We start from the raw sequence: 23,740 nt of genomic DNA on the forward strand, positions 1-23,740 counted from the left end.
TATAAATTTTATTTAATTTTTTTATAAATTTTGAAACGAATTTGATGCAGTCCATCTACAGAGTATATTCGTTTCCCTCCCCTATCGAACCAGGTCTGGGACCGGACGCCAATCTCACCTCATCGCGTCGCACCCGATTTGGCCGGCTAACCGCTTCCCCCGTCTTCCACAAAATCATCTCTCAGAGGACGCAGCCCCGTTTGCCGAGAAAATAGAAGAGTTCTCTCCCCTTTGAAGAATATAGGGGTCCTCTCCCCTTCCAGGAATATGGCGGACGACCTTCGTTGTCGATCCTGAGAAAAAGAGAAATCAAGAAGAGAGAGCTCAAAAAACAAAAAGAACTCTGGTCTCTTCTCACATTGTTTTCCTCTCTCGCAATGGAAGCTCTCACCGAGCTCTGCGATCTGGTCGCCCAGAACCCAGATCTCTTCGCCGACAAGCTTGCCTGGATCTGCGGCCGCTGCCCCCCTACGGCCATCCTCCGATCGCTCCCCTCCGCCGCCCCCGCTGGAGGCGGCGGGCGCGTCTCCCGCTCCCATCTCCACGCCCTCCTCGCCCTCGCTCGCTTCCTCTCCCGCTGCCCCTCCCTGCCTCCCCCCTCCGCCCGATCCCCCGTCCTCGACTTCCTCCGTGCCGCCCCCTCTGCCGCCTTCCGCCCCTCCTTCTGGCCCCAGTCCTTCTTCCTCGACTCTATCGCCTCCTTCTTCTCCGATCTCCTCCGCTACGCCTCCCTCGCTGCCGATCGCTCACCGGAACTCGCCTCTGACCTATCTGCCTTCCTTGGCGAAACCCTTATCTCCGCCACCCTCTACTCTGGCGACGACCCCACCATCGCCCGCGCCTTCTTGGCTGCCGTCGCCCAGAGCTGCCCGCCCATCCTCCCGGCCGACGCTGAGCGCCTTGTCGGCTGCCTCCTTGATCAATTCGGCGCCCCCGCTGACGAGGCCGGGACGTCTTCCTCGGAGAACTCCTCGTCCTGGAGCTCCTCCGTCCAGAGCACGCCGTCCAAGGGGAAGGCCAAGGAGGAGGACAGGGAGGTTGCCGATGATGGGACGAGCGTGGTGTCCTCATCGTCCAAGGAGAATGAGGGCAGCGGCATTTCCCGGAGGAGCAGCGTGGATCAATTAGGGACCACCGGTGGAGGAGCGGGGTCACCGGTGGTGAGGCAGGACGTCGCGGCCTTCGAGGAGGAGTCTGTCGAGGGTTTGGAGAAGCAAGAGATTGCCTTTAGGTTGTTCGGGCAGGTGCTGGATAGGGTGGGCGTGATCAAGTCCGGGCAAGTGGAGCAGGTCAGGATGGTGGCGGCGAAGCAGCTCAAATCTTTGCCAGCATTTCTCAAGGTTTGTAGTCTCTGTCTCTAGCTATTCGAACCTTTTTTCCCCCAACCTGATTATGGTCCATGTTCGATGTTGGTTCTCTTTTAGGCTGTAAGTGGAACTATTTTGGATCTTTTTGGTAAGAGGAACTATTTTTCTATCATCAGTCATATTTTTAATTTCATAGAATCCAGTTTGTTAGGAAGATGATGTTTATACTAAAGAAAGAAGTGAAAGAAAAAAAATCACGAATTTTACTTGAAGTCGTCATCCAAAGGATGTTTGAGAATCTGAGGATACACCTAAATATTTCTTGAAACCTCAGCTTGCTTATAAAACAGAATCAGAAATTATTGCTGACTCTTATTAGTAATCCTTTTCTTTCTTGTTGATATAAACTTTAATGGCGCATGGTTTTCCTGTCCAATTCACTGTCTTTGAATTGCATACAGCATTGTGCCAATGGGTGATTCAGCCGATACTTTTCTGTGTATTTTCCATTTCTAGATTCGAAAGCGTGATTGGAGAGAACAGGGAGCACAACTGAAAGCTAGAATAAACACGAAACTTTCCTGCTGTCAAGCAGCGACCTTGGTGCAAATTAAGAGCCTTGTCTCTTTGGATTCCGATAATAAGTCCTCCAAGGATGTCTTGCGTCGGACACTTGCTTTGCTCCTTGATGCTGCAGAAGCATGCATACTCTCTTCGTGGCGGAAACTGAAGATATGTGAGGAGCTGTTCAGCACATTGCTCAGTGGAATCAGTAAGATAACAGTCTCTCGTGGGGGCCAGCTGCTCCGGGTGTTGCTTATTCCCTTGAAGCCTCTTGTGCTGACTACATGTGCTCAGGTATGCACCTTGCTGTATTTTTGATATGAATGCAGCATGCTATTCATACCTGGACATGCAAGTTATAGTATAGCTTGATGATACAGGCTGATATGGCGGGAAATAATCAGGGAGCAATGTTTCAGACTGTCACAAAGCTAAGCTGTGAAATTATTGAGTTTGGCTGGAGTAAGGATAGGGCTCTTGTTGACACATTTATCATGGGTTTAGCAGCATGCATCCGTGAACGAAATGATTATGAGGAGCAGGTTTGTGTAATTATTGAAGCCTCATAACATTGTTATAGGTTTGTGTATTCTGCTCTTGTTTTTGTAATTTTCAAAGCCTCAACATCATTATAGGTGAACATTTATGAACTTCCATACGGTGCATACTGGTCTGTAGCCCATTGTTAATGAATATGCTTTCCTGTTACTGAAACTGTTATTCATTATTGTTGAATGCGCTATCTTGACGGTTGTTCCACATTTATCTTTGGATTATAGGCTTTTCTTGAGACTGGCAAAATGTTAAGCTGATATATGGTTGTTTAGGTGTCAATGTTTTGTGCTTTTATTCATTTTCTAATTTTTATCCAGTGGACGATATAACTTGTGCTTGGCTACTGTCTAATGTTATCAGGAGTTATGATTACTGTTTGATTGAAGGGGCTTTTGATATACCTTGTTTGTCATCAGAGTACCTGTTGAGTGCGAGTTCTGTTTTCCAGACGATTAATGCTGGAGCTCATTGTTTATATTTCCTATTTCAGGATGGGAAACAAAAACAGGCTGTTCCTGTTGTGCAGCTAAATCTTATACGCTTACTGGCTGACTTAAGCGTATCTGTTAATAAGTGGGAGGTTGTAGACATGATATTGCCCCACTTCATTGAAAGTCTTGAAGAGGGTGATGCTTTGGCTCCAAGTTTATTGCGTCTCCGAGTATGGAACCTTGTCTCCTCATCATGTATATGCTTTGTCATTAGTTTTTATCATTTGACCGTACTATATTATGTGGTTACCTTATTATGTATATATTCATGGGAGCTACTATCTTGCAAACAAACTGAAGTGGTTTTTGCAAATATTTCAGCTACTAGATGCAATATCTCTCATGGCTTGTTTGGGATTTGAGAAGTCATATCGTGAGACAATTGTTTTGATGACAAGAAGTTATTTAGATAAAATTAAAGCTTTTGGATCTGCAGGAGACAATACATTACCTCCAGAAGCTACCACAGAGCGAGTCGAGGTTTGTTTCAGGTTCCTTATGGGGCTCCAAATTATGTTGTCTTGCAGACATATGACACTATTGCCACCTAACTGCTTCAACCATTTTCTAGACTCTTCCTGCAGGGTTTCTTCTAGTTGCTTCTCGTCTTGCCAACCCAAAACTAAGGTCTGACTGTCGCCATCGGCTATTGTCTTTGTGCTCTGATGTGGGTCTTGCTGCTGAATCCAAAAGTGGGAGGTAGGATGCTATATGATCTATGAATGCCCTGAAAATATTTGTTGTTCGAACTTCTGATTAAATCATTTTTATAGTAACATTTATGCAATGTTAGCCATCAGATACGAGTGTCTTTACCGGATGCTGCCTAGGCACCTATGTGCATGGTTTAGCTAGGTGGGTGCCCTGATGTCGAGGTAGCCACCTGATTATTTATGAAGATTTTCGTGATGCCATGTTATGAGGAAGCAAAAACTGTTGGGCATTGGGTGGCTGCTCTGGCACTCAGAGGCTATAGCACAGCTATCTTGTGAAACTTTCCAATTTTTATCAAAATGCTTATCTTATCGAACGTGCCTTTTTTTCCCTGATTAACTGTTTTTCTTTCTGATTATATTCTCAAACTGGCATTCTGGTCACCTAGGAGCGGAGCTGATTTCATGGGTCCATTACTTCCTGCGGTTGCAGAAATATGCTCTGATTTTGATCCTGCTTCGAATGTTGAACCTTCACTCTTAAAACTCTTTCGCAATCTGTGGTTCTATATTGTTTTATTTGGGTTAGCACCTCCTATTCAACAAAATCAGGTTCCAATAAAATCTGTTTCTACTTCATTGAATAGTCTGGGAAGCATTGGTACCATGGCTATTCAAGCTGTTACTGGCCCATACATGTGGAATAGTCAATGGTCTGTAGCTGTTCAACGCATTGCACAAGGAACTCCGCCTCTGGTAAGTTAAATGTAGAGGTTGCTGAATGATATTAGTGATGGCTCCCAAATTAAATAAGTTTCATGTAGTGCAGGTTTTGCAATATTGTCAATTTCTGGCTTCATAGGCTCCTTCTTCTTCCCTTTATGTGATATTCACTATATAGCCATAATATCCATAAAACTATACATGTCATCTGGAAGCAGGGTTGAATAGCCTGCATATGGCATCTCAATTCCTTTTCTTTTTTAAAAATAAGTTATTATCCTATTTTTGATAATTGTCTCTTTTTCTACATTAAGGAGGGTATCTTATATATAATTTGGTGCCCCTCCTTCCCCCAAAACCACCATTTCATTCAGTTTAAGGGTATGCTATGCTTGATTTCATGTTCTTAAGGTTATTCTATCAACTGAGATACCTTTGATATTTATAGTTTACATGGGGAAAATGGCACACATTTTTTGACTAGATCTGATAATAAGATAATTATGCTGCTTTATTGTAGTTGTAGATGTTTCACTATTGGTAATATCTAACTTGGATCTTAGATTTGTTTTTCATAGGTTGTTAGTTCAGTGAAATGGCTTGAAGATGAGTTGGAACTAAATGCTCTCCACAACCCAGGTAGTCGTCGAGGTAGTGGCAATGAGAAAGCTGCTGTAGGTCAGAGAACTGCTCTTTCTGCTGCTTTAGGAGGTCGAGTCGAGGTAGCAGCAATGAGCACAATTTCAGGTTCGAGTACAATCTTTATGTTAGAGTAAAATTTTAGTTTGTTATTGTAGACCATTTCTACATGTGGGTTCTTAGACATTGCTTTTGATTTGCAATAACTATTCATATATTTTGCTAAATTATAATTGCACATCTCAAGCAAAAAAGAATTAGTCAAATATATTGGAAAATTTTTTGTTAATAACAGTTTCTCTCTACCTTCTGTGAACAGGTGTCAAGGCTACATATCTCCTTGCGGTCGCTTTTTTGGAGATAATACGTTTTAGTTGCAATGGTGGAATACTCTCTAGTGATTCCACTATGATTATGCCAAAAAGTGCATTCAGTTGTGTATTTGAATATCTACTCACTCCAAACTTGATGCCAGCTGTGTTTCAGTGTTTGACAGCAATTGTCTATAGGGCTTTTGAAACAGCAGTGGCATGGCTGGTAAGCTCTGATCCTCAAATGATGCACTTTTTGTTTGGGTGCAATATTGGTTCTTGTTACATTCTTGTTAATAATTTGTTGATTATTTGGCATATATTTCTATGTTGTGCATATGCTTACTGTATGGTTTTTTATTATTTTTCAAGAGTAGTTCTAATCACTGATAGATGTGACAACATATTTCAAGTTTGAAGATCCTTCAGTCTTATGAAAATTCACTATTTTTAGGTTATATTATGGACTTATTAAACTGCCTGAAGAATCTTGTATAAATCTCTACTAAGGTTACTGGAACATGCTTTGTATGGATATGCAAGGTTTGTCATATCCCTAAGAATTGTTTTGGGAAGTACCCAACAAATTGACAATTGAATAGCCAAGAAATCACACCATGTTCCGTGGATCTCTTCTTGAAGATAAAAGATCTTGATGGATTGATTTTCCTTATTTTTCTTAAGGCTAAAGAATCTTTCTTGTATCACTACTACTTTTGAGGTGTCTTAGTTTAATTATAAAACTGTTACCCAGCAGCAAGAGATCATTGACTTGAGACCTTTTTCCTTCCTAGATCATATGGGGCTAACCTTTTGTATGTTATAACATTTATTTCTTAATAATTTAAAATATCTAAAAAAACCATTCAATATAAATTGGTTCAGTGAACTGGTTAACCTTGCTGTTACCTGCATAAACAAATTCTAGCAATCCAGCCATGGGGGCAGTGAGTGGGATCCAATGGCCCCTGCGAATTGTGCTACACCTTGATGTGCAACACTTGCAATATTATGAGTCTCGGTGGCTGTTGGATCATACATCATTCACCATGTGGCCTGCAAGTTCCTTGATTTGATAAATCACATTCTTGTTTAGATATAATTGGAATTGTTGGGTTTCAAGTTAGGCTGGAGTAAACCTGAGCATAATTACAAAATCTGCTGACTTTATGAGAAATATTGTAATTAATTTGCATTATAAGAGCCAACCATACCATTCATTGGATTTGGTAATTCACTAGTCGATCATGAATGATTCATGAAATCTGTGAATAAAACGCGAGATGATGAACAGAACAGGCAAACAGTTCATGGCTCATGAACTGGCTGATGTGGCAAGCCTGATGGGGCTGATGTGGCAAGCCTGATGGAAAAAGGTAAAAAGGATGGGATGCGAACATGTGGAGCCTTGGAATGGACCAATGTGGCAGGGCCAGTGGAAGAAAGTAAACAGGGTGGGACTGTAGAGTGGACACGAGTGTCTAGGAGTGAAATGGAACAAAATAATGAATTCTCTCGATAAGATCGATGGCTGTAAGAGTTTTTAAGTGTTATATTGTGACATTGAAGATGGTTCTTTTGTTCCTTGGAGGGGCTTTTTTCATCTCTTTCTTTTTATTTTTTCTTTTAGCTATTTTTTATTTTTTTGGCCAAAATAATCCTCTAGATTTTGGATATCCTAAATTATGTTTTTTTTCCCCTTTAAGTCTCATCCTTTTTATTGGCTTGAGATTTAACAATTTGAAGTTCTTTTTGATTGTCCTGAAGACGATCTATCATGAACTGTGCAAAATAAGATTTAATTATACATATTATATTTACTTTTTATGTATAATTTTTCAATCTAATACTTCTGAGGGAATTTGAATTTTTTATTTTCAAATTTCAAATTTTTACTGAACCTTTTCAGATTTACTACATTTTTCTGAATCCAATATTATCGAGCAATCTTCACCATACATGTGCATGTTGTCCCGTATCAGGCATACTGTACCTAACTAGTACCTAACTGAGACTCAAGTAGAGGGATGTATAAAGTCTTGGTATGCCGAACCAACTCTTATATCGGGCATATCAATACTGTTCCAACATGGTACTGGTATGAGGTTTGGTGCGAAGATAGTGAACCTTGTTACTAACCTTACTGAGTTATTCCTGAATCCAAACTTGCGTCTATGAACCTGGATCCCAATTGCAATGTGAGCCTTGAATTTCAGGTCTAGCCCAAAGCTAATCTTGCCATGGCTTGTTAATAACCTTGTTTGTGCCTTGGGATTTAGTTTACACAGTTTGATTCTTTTTTCTCTGTAGAAATGGACTCACTGTTTGACTCTTTTTTCTCCATAAGAAAAGGACTTGATGCTCCCTTTAGGCTCTACTATTAGTTATTTTTCAGAGAACGACATGCTCTATGCCTTTTACTAGAACCCAAATGTAGGTGGCATGCCAAAGCCGCTTTATTCTCCTAAAAGAGGCATGCCACAGGCTCTTTGACTGTTGCTGTAACCGCAATGCAAGTGCTTGGAGCAGCATGTCTTCCTTAATACTTTGCATTTTGCCCTATTCTTGTATACCTTTCCTGTTGTACTTACCCATCTGAATAAAAGTCGGGTGGCAGTTCACTGCTTCCCTTTTCCATCAAAAAGAAGGGCTGGTTGTTATCTTTGGTTCAATTTTCTATGCTTTTATTGAGAAGGATGTGCTTTAGAGTTTAGACACTTAATTAGGCCCTGGGATTAGGCATTTTTATGAAACCCAGCTTCAAACAAATAGTTGTTTCTGAGAGTGGATGGAGTTTCCTGCTCAAATAATATCCTAGATATCTGTTTGAGACTGTCCTTTATGCACACTTATAAGTTGTATAATATGCTTGTTTACCAATCGCCCTAGATTTAGTTCTCGCAATAATGGGCCCTTGCATGCTTGCACATGTTAGGTCGCAAGTGGCTTATTGGCATGCATCAGCTGTTCCTGCTAGCTGCTTTTGGATGAGCTGACCCTAGTTAGTCTGTACTTCTTGATGACTGTTAGGGTCCACTTGCATGTCTCTGAGCTTCCACCAGCACACATCCATGTGCATAAGCCTCCTTTTATGCACCCGTACATGTGATTTCTTGTGCCTCATTGGTTTGCACGAGCATTAGCATGTGCTATGCACCACCATATTTCATTATTGTGGTGATGTTCGTGTGAGGCTTTAGGTATATTATGACATCTTATTGTACCTAAATTTGGGCAGTGGAGTCCATACTCGACAGTATGAAGAAATATATATATGAGATCATCCCTCCCATTTTCATTGTTATTGTAAATCCACCGGTTATGTGCATTGTACCACTCAAATGTATATAGCTAGTTGCTTTTCATGCTTCTGAGATAAGCTTATCTATGTGATTGTGCATCCTCACCTCAAGGCAAGAGGTGAGATAAACCCCAGTCAGCCTTTTTTAAACAGTATGATTTTTTTTACATTTTTCACAGTGATTTGAAATTAGACCCCAACATTCTCTTTCAGCAACCAAAAATGTTATTGTCTCAGTTGTAGGGAAAATTACTTTCTCCCCATTCTGAACTTAATTCTTAAATGGTGTAATATAGAATTGTGATGAAACATGGTTACATTTATTCTTAATATGAGTCATCACTTCTAGGCGCTCCTTTTTTTTTGGGCTCTAGATTGTGATGTCTTGGTTGTTAATGGCCCTACTTGGATGTCCAGGAGGAAAGAATATCTGATATAGGAGAAGAGGCAGAGAAAAGGGAATCAATACTTTCAGCACATGCATGTTTTCTTATTAAAAACTTGTCTCAAAGGGATGAACATGTTCGTGATATCACTGTTAACATATTAACTCAGATGAAGGAAAGATTTCCACAGGTTAGTGCTCTCTTCCTAAGGTATGGCAGTTTTGCTAATATGATTTCTGAGCTTTTGTCAGATCTGCTGAAGAAAAATTCTTTGATGCATCTGTAGGTGTTGTGGAACTCTTCATGTTTGGATGCACTTCTCTTTTCAGTTCATAATGAGTTGCCTTCTTCTCAAGTTAATGATCCTGCTTGGATTGCCACTGTACGCTCCTTATACCAAAAAATTGCTCGGGAATGGATCACTACTGCACTTTCGTATGCTCCATGCACCACACAAGGCCTTCTACAGGTTTGCTCAAACTCAACATTTAAAATTATCTAGTATGGACCATTTTCTTATCATTTTTCTTTGCTTACATTTGACATTATTATCTGAAGAAAATAAATTCCTCACTGGAGTTGAATGCTATTTGGAACCATGTATCCTTTTGTATGTTGTTGATCAAACTTTAAGCCGTGATGCTTGATTGCATACGCTCGCCCAGCTTCTTTTATCTTGGTTATTGGCTTCTTGACCCAAGTTAGAACCTTTTTTTTTCCCTGGATTTTTTACTCGAGTTGTTTAATTAACATTACCTTGTTTGCTTCCTTAAGTGAGGATGCACTTCTTTGCATATTTGTTATCTGGCTTAAGTAATTTTTCTGCAGATGCACCTGTAATATTTATAAGGTGATGTTTGTATGTGCTTATTGCATGCATGCTCTTCGTTCTTCAAAATCGATCCATGTACGGCGTCTTTTGCATGTTCATACTGTTCAATTGCATTGTGAGTGTTTCTGTTAATGTGTCGGCTTCTTGTGCATGGTGCCTCTTAATTACATATATAGAGAGTACATTTTATTTGTTTTGGTGTATGATTTATCTTTCTTTTCCATACTTTGATGTATGCAATTTCTATGCCAGGAAAACCTTTGTAAGCCAAATGCTCTGCAAAGAACACAACATGCATCAGATGTGGTTTCTCTTTTGTCTGAAATTCGTATTTGTACTGGGAAAAATGATTGGAGTGGTATTAGGACAGCAAATATTCCTGCAGTAATGGATTCTGCTGCAGCAGCATCAGGTGCAAAAAATGAAGATTCAGAAGGTTTCATTCTGGAAGTGCTCTCAACTGCAATAGTGAGTGCAACAGTAAAGTGTAACCATGCTGGAGAGATAGCTGGTATGAGAAGACTTTATAATAGCATTGGAGGTTTACAAATGGGTTCACCACTAAGTTTGGGACTTGGTCCACAATCCCTAAAAGCAAGGGTGCCCTCTTCACAATCACACCTTGAAAAAGAGTCGTTTAATGAACTTCTTCTTCTAAAATTTGTTGAAGTTCTTCAGCAATTTGTTGGTACCGCTGAGAAAGGTGAATCGGTGGATAAGACTTCATTTCGTGAAACATGTTCGCAGGCTACTGCATTACTTCTTTCACACATGGTAGTATGTTTCTTTTTGAAGCTTGCCTTTCTGATCACTATTCTGTTTCATCAGAAGAAAATTTTCCCTCTCTTCAGTCATTTATAGAACACTCAGATTAAATGCGATAATGTTTGTTCAGGGTTCTGAGTCAACATTAAATCTAGAAGGATTCTCACAGCTACTACGACTTCTTTGCTGGTGTCCTGCTTATATTTCAACACCAGATGCGATGGAGACTGGAATATTTATTTGGACATGGCTAGTTTCTGCGGCACCTCTGCTGGGACCTCTGGTCCTTGCTGAGCTTGTTGATGCATGGTTATGGACAATAGATACAAAACGTGGATTGTTCGCATCAGACATGAGATATTCAGGTCCTTCTGCAAAATTGCGACCTCACCTCATTCCTGGTGAGCCAGAGGCACCTCCCGAGAAGGATCCAGTGCAAGGACTAGTTGCCCATAAACTCTGGCTTGGTTTTTTTATTGACCGTTTTGAGGTTAGGAAGAACTACACCCTTTTCCACATTTCTTTACTTCTATTATTTTATAGTTGTAGCCTATCATACTATTAGGAATTTAGGATCATTCAGCCAAAAGAACGTGGATATGATATTATGGATTCTGCAGTTTAAATTATACTTAGGTTCTTCTGCATGAGCATTAAGTTCTCACCTTGAAATGTAGCATCTAAGGCTCCAGTCAAGTTTATATTGGGACAAACAATGGAAAGTGTTGTCAGAGGACATAATTTGCTTCTGTATGGAAGAACAAAAGTATTATCTTTAAAGAATGCTACCGCTAATAACTAAAGCTTCAAACAAGAGACAGACTATTTTCTTAGTATTTTTATTCCTATAATTTTTCGTATAAAAAAATAATTAAAAGGTTGGATTTATACCAATGATTTTCTCTATGCAGAACCTTGGTTATGTATGCTTTGAAATGATTTCTCTTATAAGCAATTTGAACGATTTATTTAATCAGAGATTTCTAATCTTTTGAAATAAACAAACATCAACTACTAGACTAGTATTCACTATACTGTGCAAGACCGTTCATGCCTGCCAACCATCTCATTGGTAAAATATTTGTTATGCTTTATACCTGTATGCACTTTTGTAGCTAACTCAGAATTATGTAATACAACATAGATACTCATTTTCCAGGTGAAATCATTCTAACTGATCTGTAATTAGATTGAGATTTGGATTTCAATCAAAGCTTTTTTTGAAGTAAATCTGTCTGTTACATTTGTTAGAGCTATTTTAAGCAAAATTCTAATTTTGGTTCTGGGCACTATGTAATACACCTGAAAAAATGATCTTCTGGTACGTTATTTGCCTGCCGTGCCTCATGATGGAATGAATTATAGACTAATTGTCTCAATATGAATCATGCTTGAGGTGTATGGCCTACAGCTGAAGCTTCCTGGACCGGGTTTAACCCGCCGATCACTAGAAAATTCTGGTGTTCTTTGTGGTAGTCTTGTTGACAGAAAATTTTTTAACTATAAATACCTCAATCATTCCTGGTCATCTTAGGCTCTTCATGTGCATGATCGTGATGTTAATGTCCATGCTTCCAATTTTCCATCAGGAAGAAGGTAGCTTATTGATAATTTGTCAGTTACCATGCTCAATCCAATACTTTACTGCGGTGTATCAAGATGCATCTCTGATATTTTTAAGCATATTTTTATTATATATTGTTTAAATAAGTCTGATGCTTGCACATTTTATGTTTTTACCTACCTTGGCTCTTTGTGATGTTTAGAACAGTTCTTATATTACTGTTTTCAGTTATGTAAGGAAGTATGCTTGTTGGTGATTAGTCAGTAGATTGTTCAATACATTCACCCCTTGCATCTTGACATTGTTCTGCAAGATGTCGGGAGATCCCAGTTTGTTTATTTTTTCCCTTTTGCATGTATTAATTTTTCTATTATTTTTAGATTCTTGCCACATTCATGGATTCCATAATCACTTTTAACTGTACATGTTAAATTATTAGATCTTGTTGCTGACAGGTAGTTCGACATGATAGTATTGAGCAACTTTTACTTCTAGGTCGAATGTTGCAAGGAACCATGAAATCCCCTTTGCATTTTTCTCACCATCCTGCTGCTGCTGGTACTTTTTTCACTGCAATGCTCCTTGGCCTGAAGTTCTGCTCATGCCAATTGCAGAGTAATTTGCAGAACAGTAGAATGGGGCTCCAACTGTTGGAGGACAGGGTTTATCGGTGAATACTTTCCTTAATCTCTCTCTCTCTCTCTCTCTCTCTCTCTCTCTCTATATATATATATATATATATATATATATATATATATATATATATATATATATGTATGTATATGTATATATGTGTGTATATATAGACACACACACATACACACACACACATATATACATACATATATATACATATACATATACATAAATAAATAAATAATATATATATGTATGTATGTATGTATGCGTGCATGCATGCATGTATGTATGTTTTTCAGCAAATTGTTATGCCTAACCTTGAGAGTAGTAATTGCTTGTATGAGTTGAGGGTTACCTCAGTGGTCATATGCTTCTGGTTGAAAATCTGAGGTTCTAGGTTTGAATATTTAATGATGTATCCTCAAGATATCAACCCTCATAATAATTATACGGGTGGAACTTCCTCCTATTACACACACAGACACAAGTACGCATGTATACAAGAGAATGGTAATTGCTCATGATCAATGACATTGTGTCATCTGCTTCTCCTTTTTTTGATGCATATTCATCGACAATAGGATTGGAATTACTGTGTAGGTAAGGAAGTAGATCTTGTCAAATAATTATGGTATGAGTTAAAACTCTGATGGTGATTTTGCATAAGTATGATATGGTGGAGCAGTCTAGGGCTTGACTATTGAGATCATGCCGCACATCCGGACATGTTAGGAAATTATGATATAGGGTATTTGTATTGATGGAAATGCTAAGAGCTTTGACTTTTGAAGCTTTGATGGTATGTCTAGAAAGGGTACTGATACCATGTTGTTTGAAACCTTGAGCATTGAGAAGCATTAAGTGCCATTGCTCATCATCTGTTAATAACAGGGCAATAACTTGACGTACACATGTTAAAGTGATTCTATCATCACCACAATGTTACACACACACACACACACACACAATTGTCATATAACCATGTGTCTATGTTCTCATTACACTGCCTCATGTCAATGAAAAATTGCTGCTCTCTTCCAAGCTATGCAGACTGGAAACCTGAATTAATCGATATACAAAAGTGGAGGAATATATATTGATTAGCAAATACAAAGTAATAAAATTCTTCATCTAGGGTGATTGCCTTTTTAGGTGAATATTATGGTTGCATTCTAAAAACTTTGTGACGAGTGGATTTCAAGAAAATAAGAAAACTTTTCATCTAATTACTTCTGGTTTGATAGAATGGGTAGCTACAAATAACACTTGCCTGCGAGGGGGCCGGAAGTATTATGATGCAGCTGCTTGAGTGAGATCACTGTGTGGTTATGGCACTCCAAGTAGAAAGCTCTAGCTATTTGGCTCCGAAACAGAAAGAGGGCATGCATACGAAAAGCTTTTCTAACATTGATATGAATATCGTCATCTTTAGACACCTGAAAGTTAAATGTTGAAGGCCTAATAAGTATCAACTACATTTGGATAATTGATAATAAGGGTGAGAATAGCTCCGTTGCCACTAAAAGCACTGTTGTTAAGTTATTATGATTCATGATATCTGGATCAAAATAGCCCTAAACAATCCAGATCTGATTTTTAGAGTAGAATCATTTTAGAATCACAAGAGTTGGATCCATATGATGGAGTAGTACATTCCTTTGGATTAAGGTTTGCCGTCTCAGCACCAAAACCCATACCAAGATCATCCTATTATAGTGTCGGTACATGGTTTGGTATGGTACGACAATATCAGTATATGGTATGGTATGGTGTGCCGATATGTACAGTACAGCCCAGATCGGGCGGTATGAGGTGGTACGGCAAATGCTACTTTGGATCACAAGATCCAATTTAATTATGTTATTTACATATTAAATCATGTAGGTCCATTTTCTATAGTTTCTTTAATTATGTGGTTCTTAAATTACTTATCACTAATAAATCTCACATAGTAAAATTAGCAAGACTTATTGATGTTTATAGAGTTTTGTATTTTTGCAGCCACATGTTCAAGTTTTGTCCTTATTTATTTTAAAGGCATTCTACATAAGAGGAATTAGATTGTTAGACCGTATATAAAATCTTGAACAACCAAACAGAACATTTGTTTCATTCGGAATACTATATACAAGCCTACATTTGTGAAAGCTAGACTTGTTGTATGTATGCCTTTTATTCTCCATTCATCCTCTTTATAGTTGACTCATATTTCAATTTTGCACATTCTTTTGCATTTAGGAAGTTCTGAAAGCAATCACAAAAAAAATCTTATGATTGACTATTTGATTCATGGTCCAGTCCGATCTAGCCCCCTCTACGAGTTACAATTCGATCCCGATCTTAACAACATTGATGAAAAGTAGTAATACTGATAAATGAATTCAAACAGCATGTGTTCCACTTGCATTTTGTTTTCTGTCTTTTTTTTTTTTTTTTCTCGTCCATGTTTTCAGTTAGGAAAATGTGTCGAACAATTCTGGAAAATTGTGCAGTGTTCAAAGTTGCATGGAGGATCACTAAATTTTATTAAATATTCCATATGCTGTAATGGATGCTTGTTACTTGTCATGCTCTACCTTTATTACTTTTGCTCGATGATAGCGATTTTTTTCTCGCATGGATCTGCTTCCAGAAGATCTCTAGATGATATGGTTGGTTCTACTGCAGCTAGTCTGTTTTGTTTCATGTTTCCTTGGCCCTTGTTTAACAGATCAAAAGCACGGTCTGGCTTCAGTTCTGTTTCTTGTCCGGTGCCTCATTTGATGAGAAAAGTACACTCTTGCCTTTTCAGTAAATTTGTTGTTCTGTTCGAAACATGTTTAGGCTTCACTCACTGTTCGTCATTTAATGTGAAATTTTTTGTAAGGTTTTGTCGAAGAATTTCAAAGGCATTTTGATCCCAGCTTTTATTTCTTTCTTCTGACTATATGCTAGCTCATTGAATATGTTATTTTATGTAAATGCCTATATTTGAAGAAAGATCTGCACAGTCACTTGTGGGTAATGTGGTTGGCAATTTTTTTCCTATCCTCACAGTGCTTCCTTGGGGTGGTTTGCTTATGCGCCCGAGTGGTATGAAACAAAAAGCAAGAGTTTTGCCCAAAGTGAAGCTCATTCTGTTTCATTATTTGCTCATCATCTTTTAAATGAGCGAGTGGATGCTGTTCCAACTGATTCATCTTTAAAAGGACGAGGACGTGAAAGTGAATTGAGTAGCATGGTCTGTATGATTTCTAGCACATTCTTGCCTGTTGTTCTACACTCTGTTTCTGCTTCACTTCCAAAACATTTGGCACATTTTATTCTGATTGTATACTTAGCTTCATATCCTTTTTGTTGTAATTATGTGCATGCCCTGCAGACGGATCTGTGTCATCCTGTTTGGGGCCAGGTGGATAACTACGCTATTGGACGAGAGAAGCGGAAGCAGTTACTTATAATGCTTTGCCAGCATGAAGCTGATAGGCTTGAAGTCTGGGCACAACCTATTAATACAAAGTACTTAAGCAGTTTACTTGTTTTATTTTAATGTTGACAGTGTGGTTATGGTTCTTGCTGAATCTTGTTCAGATTTTCAGCTAATGGATCATCCTTATGCCTCTCTACAGAGAAACCACATCTTTTCGTCCTAAAATTGGCTCAGATAAATGGGTTGAACATGTCAGAACTGCCTTTTCTGTGGATCCTCGCATTGCTCTCTCCCTGACTTTGCGGTTTCCTACAAATTCATCTGTGACAATGGAAGTGACTCAGTTGGTTCATGTATGTTTTTTCAACATTCTAGCCGCAGCTTGTTTTTGAGAATTTGACTGAAGTGTTTTTCTATTGTTTCTTATTGGCCGTGTAACAGCTAATAAATGTGATTGCATATTCATATACAAAGTCATGATCTGGTATTAACTCTACATTTACTGTGACAATGCGGCAGAAGCTTATCCTTTAATATACTCTGCCCTTTTCCTTTACCATCTCTGATCATTGCTCAATTCCTAGGTAATTGAAGTAGAGTCTTGTACTGTGAGATATGTGGTTTCAGAGATCTCCTTTGCTATATCTATGCATGGACAATGTGACTCAAGCTTGTTGTCTACTTTAGGTTTATTCTAATTTTTCATAAACTGGATCCATAGTGGCAAACAAGGATCATCGGTAATTTGTTGGTCTTGAATAATACTACATAATACACACTACCGTTATTAAAAAAAAGGTTTATGAGATAAATTTTGATGCTCGGAACCAATATATGAAAGATTTTTATGGATAATGCCTTGTATTATTTCCTTACCTGTTTAATATTGATTTTAATTTTTCTGTATTACTTTGAAGAAAATCATATGAATGCTCAAGCACAAAAATCTCAAGAGAAATGGCATTACACTGGGGAAAAAGTTAATTTACCTGATGCTGATGTGTGAATTGCTGCTGCAGTATATCCTTATACCATTGCTCTCCACTTGAAAAGTCGAGGTTATGACAGTTCTTTTGCATGGAACTTATATTTTGTCAGGACTATGCTTGTCCATGATGTTAACACTGCGTCGAAATTTTCCTTTGCATGGTTTGAGAAAATATGTCTGTTCTTTCTGTTATTTTGCCTGTTAGCACTATAGCTTTTTGTTTTTGCTTTGACCATGGTAATAAGTTTTCCCTTTCCATTTTTTTTTGAGAATTTTTGTTTTTACATAACCAATTTCACATTGATTAGATGGTCCTTGTTATTTTCTTTTTGTTTGTTATTGTTGCTTTGTGATTTTTACTATGCAGTGTGTGATAGTTTTAGGCTCGCAGTATATGTTCCATTATACCTTTTTGTCTCTGACTGAGAATGTCATGTCCATCACAGAAACACATATTGGAGATTCGCAACATACCAGAAGCATTGCCTTTCTTTGTTACTCCAAAGGCAGTGGAAGAAAACTCAGTATTGTTGCAGCAATTACCACATTGGGCTTCATGTTCCATCACTCAGGCTCTCGAATTCCTAACTCCTCCATTCAAGGGCCATCTGCGTGTCATGGCCTATGTTCTTAGAGTTTTGGAGTCTTATCCACCTAATCATGTGACGTTTTTTATGCCACAGCTGGTACAGGCTCTTCGATATGATGAAGGGGTGAGTTTTTTTCACATGAAGTTATCCTTTTGCTTGTGTTGTTTGACCTTTGCCATGTCTTTTGGTGAATTAAGACAAATATAAATGATTACCCAAAAGCCTTATCTTTTGGAGTTGGCTTATTTTATCATAACCAAATTATTTAGTATTTTTTTTGCCTTTGTTCGTACATTGTGTCTAAATTTGTTGATTCTTTGCAATTCTATAGAAGCTAGTGGAAGGATACTTGCTTGGAGCTGCTCGAAGAAGTAACATATTTGCACATATTTTGATATGGCATCTTCAGGTATGTTTTTTTTTTTTCACTCTGTGCGCATAATTTGATACTTTTGAATTCTATTTTTGGAAACAAGTGCATATGTCCTCCTGAGTGAAGTTTGACATATGTTTGTCTATATCTATATGTCTTTCAAGTAGGGGTGGCAATTGGGTCGGGTCGGGTCGGGACGGGCCGGATACGGGTCGAGTCAATGCGGGTTGAATCAGAAAATCGTCAATCCAAATCTGATCTGTTTATTAAATAGGTTAAAAATTCAGATTTGAATCTGATTTATTTATTAAACAAATAATCCGACCCGATCCCCTTAATCCGTTTATTAAATAAGTCAAATTAGTTTATATGGATTAAACAAATCAGATTAAATGAGTCAGAAACAGGTAAAACAAGTTTTAAACAGATTAAACAAATTAAATGAGTTAAACATGTTATCTGACTCAATCCAACCTGAATATTAAACATGTTAAATGGATTAAATGGATCAGATATTTGAAATCCAAATCCGACCCAAATATTAAACAGGTTAAATAGGTCGACCTGTTTATGATCCAAATCTGTTTAGCCTAGACTCAAACCTGTTTATGGTGGGTTGAACATGGTCGGGTTGGTGGGTCGGGTCATATTTTGCTGGCCCTACTTTCAAGTTGTTATTCACTTGCTTGACCATAGACATAGCTTGACTATAAGATCAAGCAAAGTTCGCTATCTTGGTATTGGGCCTCGATGTAGGATGTGGGTATGGTACGAAATGATGAGGCATGCCAAGTGTCAGTATGGTATGATACTACGTATCGATTCAGTACCACTACGACAAACCTTGAGATCCAGTGTTGTTCCAATTATTCGAAGTTTCCTTTGTGTCCTTTTTCATCAATTATTTCAGTTTAGGAAGATCTCTCTTGTTATTACAAGTTGTTTCATGTCCCATCTCAACTTCCATCTATATTGGGTGATGTCTGCCCCTCTTCCTAAATCCTTAAACATAGAGGACTTGTTTGGTTCATAGGAAGTGGATGGGGGAAGGCAATTCTTGGAAAGTGGAGGAGAGTTTTCTTATTTGGTTGGAGTTTTAAGATGAGAGAGAATAGAAAAAACCTTTTCTATGGGAAGACACTTCATGAAAAGTATAAACCCTTGGGGGATATGAGTTTTGGAACTTCTTACGGGGTGAAAATTGGTGGCCCTTTTTTCTTTCAAAAATGTCCTTTTAATGTTATCCTTATAAATATCAATATAACATTATATAATATTATACTAATATTTATATTAGTATAATATAATATTTATAATATACTAATATTATTTTAATATTTATACTAATGTAATATTTATATTAATATATTTATATTTATATCAATATTATATTAATATTATATCAATATATATTAATGTTGTAGTAATATAATAAATTATTATGATCTAATGTTATATTATATTATATTAATATAAATATTATATTGATATTTATATAGAGTTTGGGAGCAAAAAGATATGGTCTTATATCTATTAAGGGTATAATAGGTATTTTATATGATTTTCTTAAAAAAAAGGATGCTTAACCAAACATAACCCATTTTACAATAAGTCAGTTTTTCATGGTCCATCAAACCTATCAAAACTATATTCCCAGGCATCATATTCTGAGGAAGCAACTTTTCAGGAAGAAAAGTTCTTATGGACCAAACGAGTCCAGAATAGATCATCTTTACTTAAAGTGAAACCTCCCGAGATCTTCATTGTACTAGTTTGCACCATCTTGATATGTTCTCCATCATTATTAGGTCTGAAAGTGGGCTTGGGCCGGCCCGAGGCCCATCGGGCTAAGCCGGCTTCGGGCTCAATCTGAAACCATTTAGGTCGGGCTCTGATCAAAAAATAGAGCCCGTTTTGATTTCAGGCCGGGCTTGGGCAGACCTTTGGCTCGGCCCAGGCCCAAGCCCGAAGTCAGGCCCGACAGTAGCCCGAAGTCAGGCCCAACACGCCACGTTGCCCCTTGTTTTTTTTTTCCTCTGCGATTTGCCCTGTCCGCCTGAGTTGTTAGAAATCGTGGTGGTTTTATGCATTCAGTTTTAACTTTTTTTTTCATAAATCAGATTTATGTGCAACGAAAGTAAATTAAATTAAAATATTTTTAATTTACAAATGCATCAGATCAAATCTGAAAACCACGCATTGGATCTTGACACGAACACGTTACCAAAATCTGAAATCTAAAATCTGAAATCAAACACAAAACATCAGTAATAAAAAATTGGAGATCTGATCTTTATACCTTTGGATCCTGTGAATGTTCAGGATTCTAGTCGTAGCCGCACAAGCGTCCGGTCTCTGCTGGTATACATATGGAGATGTCTGATCGGAGCATCGAGACCATCGATGTATTAGCACCTTGCAGCTTTCGTTCCTCAGCTTTGGATCTTGCTCCATTGCTATTAGAAAGAAACTATTGAATAGGGCCTTGCACAAATCTTTTGTGCTGAATCGCAGTGATTCTTTTAGATCATCAAGAAAAATTAAGAACCTTTCTTGATTTTCTCTCTAAAGTCTCTCTCTCAGATCTCTATCTGAAGATGGAAGTAGGCAATGGGAATAAGGAGGAAGAAGGCGTTGAGGAGGAAACAAGGGGCGGTAGGAAGTTTCACTAACTTCTCTAGTGCACGCTTAAAAATCCCGTTTGCCTTTACGTCCACTTTTATTTTTGTCGCACAAAATTCCTCCTCCCAAACAACCCATGCGCACACGTGAAAAAACCAACGAGAAAGATCACCACCCTATCCTCTTTTTGGTCAGCCAAATGGAGAGAGAAGCCCAAGAAATTTGGGCTCAAAGGGTTAGGTTTAATCTGGTTCAAACTGGATCCAAATTGAGTTCAAATCAAGCCCGAATCGAATCGAATTCGAAAGACTGTCAAATCTGATCCAATTAGGATTGAAATTCAAATTTGATTTGGATAATTGAACCCAATTAGCATTAAATTAAATCAAGTCCAATTAAATTAAATCTAATTTAAATTAATTAGGATTTGATTCATAATTTAATCGGTCTCAATTAAATTACAATATTTGTAATTAAGTCTCTGTGCTAATTATTAATAGTTGCTACATCTGTAACACTTACAAATTAGCAGTTTTCAAAATTCAAACTATTAATTCAATTGATAATTCGAATATGATCCAAGTCATCGATCAAATCATGCTCCTTTTGTGTGTGATCCCTCAGATTCTATTCTGTCTGATAGTGAGATATACCGTGATCTCCATCACAGTATTATCGAAATTTTTTTCGATGGATTGGAACGATTCCAACTCACCCCAACAAGGATTGTTGATCCGAAAACGATCCTAGAGAGTTCTCACGATCCATCGGTGACGTCTAACAGCATGTAGTGGCAGTCCAGCAGAACAGAAGAATGAACTCCTAGGTGCATACCGTATGATAGTCCCTCTATCGTGAGTCCCAACTAGACGGAGGTCATGGAGAATTCATCAAACCCCATCATCAATCATATGCTAGATTAGCTCACTCGACTCGAGTTCATTTGTGAATCTCATAAAATTTTTTTTTTAGTATTCACACTTGCTCCGGCCATACTTTTTGAACTAAGTCTCACGAATTGTATAGGACTACTTTTCTATCAAGATCGATAAATTTCATCTAGGTGCATCTTACTTAAACAGTGAATCTGAATCTACAATAGCCAACATACAGCAAGGATCCGAATGGCTAGGGACCAAGAGAACATGCAGTTAAATTAAGTAGCCTCGCTGCGAATAGCCAACACATCGCAAGTCAAAGGACTAGTCACACTACTGCATTATCGAGAAAATTACTGATGAGTGAGTAGACATCCAAGTAATTTCTCGTATTGGCCATGCTCAGTGCAAGTTATTCTCTAACAACCACCTGCACTCTCATCCTAGTATCCCCACACCGCAGACTCGAGACTCATCTGTTCGAAAGGGAGGTGATCCGTGCATCGATCTTAAATGGATTGATCACTGTCCTCCATGACGATCCTACGATTGGAAGCATTTAGAAATTAACCATCAATGATGTATGTCTCCAATTTTCAACATCTTGAGAATATACAAAATCATTTTTGTTAATTTCTAGGACAAATCATGAACACATACAAAATGATTGATAATAAAAAATTGCCTAACAAGTACAAAAACATATCATAGGGAAATATATGCGTCAGCCAAAATTGGCTTCTAGGGCCTACATCTAACACGAGTCTCTTCTTCTTTGAGAAGCTTCTCAAGTTCTCCCTCCGGGCCATCTTCTCCTCCTCCATGGCCTTCCGTATGGTGGATCGGCGGTGGCAGCCTCCAAGCAGAGGCTCTCCTGCTCCTCTCCATCTCCACAATGGTGCAATGTGGCCTTCTCCTCGCAATGCGACATTCTCCCAATTTCTCTTGACCGCCCCCAAGCCCCAGCAGTCCCTAGAGATCCCTGAGGGCATCGTCCTCCTTCGCGGCCTTCCATGCAGCGGCGGTGGCTTCCAACCAGAGGCTCTCCCACTTTTCTCCTTCTCTGCGATGCGGCCTCCTCCTCGCAATGTGGCGTTCTCCCCATCTCTCCTAACCACCCCCGAGCCCCAATTGTCCTTAGAGATCCCTGAGGGCATCCTTCTCCTCCAAGCATCCTCCTCCATTGGGTTCTCCCGTCGGCCCTGACGATGCTCCACCGGCGATCGGCAAGGATCACACAAGATGGGTGGAAGTTTTGAGAGAGGGAGATAGAGGAAGGAGAGAGAAACGGAGCGAGAGGGAGGGGTTTGGACCGCGTCTTGGGCTTGGGCTCGAGGTCGGGACGGGCTCGGGCCTTAAGTTTCAAAAGATTTTTGGGCTTAAGCCCGGCCTGAAGCCCCAAAAAAATTTCAGGTCGGGCTTGGGTAGGGGCATGGCCCGTTCCAACCCGGTCCATTTCCAGCCCTAATCATTATATTTTTGCTACTGCAGCAGCTTCTCTTTTTTACTTATAACTTTATTTTTTATGATACCGAACACAAATTTGTCATAACATTCTCTTTGTTTTTACTCCAATTAATTTTCTGGGATCCTCTGAATTGTGCACTATTTAAAGCAGCACACAACATCCTCGGCCTTCAATTATGTTATCCTTGAAGTCACTAAGGTATGTGTCAAACACATAACACACTAGAAGCACCTCTCCATTTCATCCATCCAGATCTATTTGTATTTCATATCTTGGTCCAATAGTCCATTCGTTTGTATAGAGACCCTATTTGTGAGTTGTAGTATCTCCATTCATCAATTTTTGTTAGACTCTCAACTTCATTTGTAATTCTTCTAAAATTGCATTCTATATTCTCTTTTTTAAAGCTAATTTTTAAGCCCTTTTATCTAATGCTTTCTTTTACAAATCCAGTGTATTATTTAAGGTGGTTCTTGTCTCATTATTCAATAGTGTTATACCCACAATAAAACATCATCTTGAATATTAGTAGTAAGTTCATTTGTGTTTAATGTAAAATCACATAGACCTAACCTTCATGCTCAGCTTAAACCATTATGACACATATATTGCCCCACAATTATTCCTAATCCTTTTCACCACTATGCCATTCTTGTCCTTAATAATTGCAGTATATTTCTTA

General features: G+C 38.5%; 1 protein-coding gene across 3 annotated transcripts in view; it reads left to right on the top strand.

Annotated features, from left to right (window-relative positions):
• Nucleotides 1-245: 245 nt before the first annotated feature.
• The window catches only part of LOC105041076 (phosphatidylinositol 4-kinase alpha 1), a 35,796-nt gene continuing 12,301 nt past the window's right edge, over nucleotides 246-23,740 (top strand). For all 3 annotated transcript variants that reach the window (XR_012139924.1, XM_010917869.3, XM_073254306.1), the window contains exons 1-19: nucleotides 246-1,340; nucleotides 1,824-2,165; nucleotides 2,252-2,413; nucleotides 2,917-3,087; nucleotides 3,239-3,397; nucleotides 3,489-3,616; nucleotides 4,020-4,326; nucleotides 4,872-5,040; nucleotides 5,252-5,469; nucleotides 8,962-9,120; nucleotides 9,217-9,399; nucleotides 10,015-10,536; nucleotides 10,658-11,017; nucleotides 12,547-12,761; nucleotides 15,767-15,950; nucleotides 16,092-16,228; nucleotides 16,339-16,492; nucleotides 17,574-17,840; nucleotides 18,049-18,126. Coding sequence is in view for 2 of the 3 variants with exons in the window: in XM_010917869.3 (XP_010916171.1) it covers nucleotides 378-1,340; nucleotides 1,824-2,165; nucleotides 2,252-2,413; nucleotides 2,917-3,087; nucleotides 3,239-3,397; nucleotides 3,489-3,616; nucleotides 4,020-4,326; nucleotides 4,872-5,040; nucleotides 5,252-5,469; nucleotides 8,962-9,120; nucleotides 9,217-9,399; nucleotides 10,015-10,536; nucleotides 10,658-11,017; nucleotides 12,547-12,761; nucleotides 15,767-15,950; nucleotides 16,092-16,228; nucleotides 16,339-16,492; nucleotides 17,574-17,840; nucleotides 18,049-18,126 (4,878 nt within the window). In the remaining variant the exon portion in view is untranslated. The remainder of the gene's footprint in view (nucleotides 1,341-1,823; nucleotides 2,166-2,251; nucleotides 2,414-2,916; nucleotides 3,088-3,238; nucleotides 3,398-3,488; nucleotides 3,617-4,019; nucleotides 4,327-4,871; nucleotides 5,041-5,251; nucleotides 5,470-8,961; nucleotides 9,121-9,216; nucleotides 9,400-10,014; nucleotides 10,537-10,657; nucleotides 11,018-12,546; nucleotides 12,762-15,766; nucleotides 15,951-16,091; nucleotides 16,229-16,338; nucleotides 16,493-17,573; nucleotides 17,841-18,048; nucleotides 18,127-23,740) is intronic.

This window comes from Elaeis guineensis, chromosome 3 (assembly GCF_000442705.2).
Source record: "Elaeis guineensis isolate ETL-2024a chromosome 3, EG11, whole genome shotgun sequence".
Lineage (NCBI taxonomy): Eukaryota > Viridiplantae > Streptophyta > Magnoliopsida > Arecales > Arecaceae > Elaeis > Elaeis guineensis.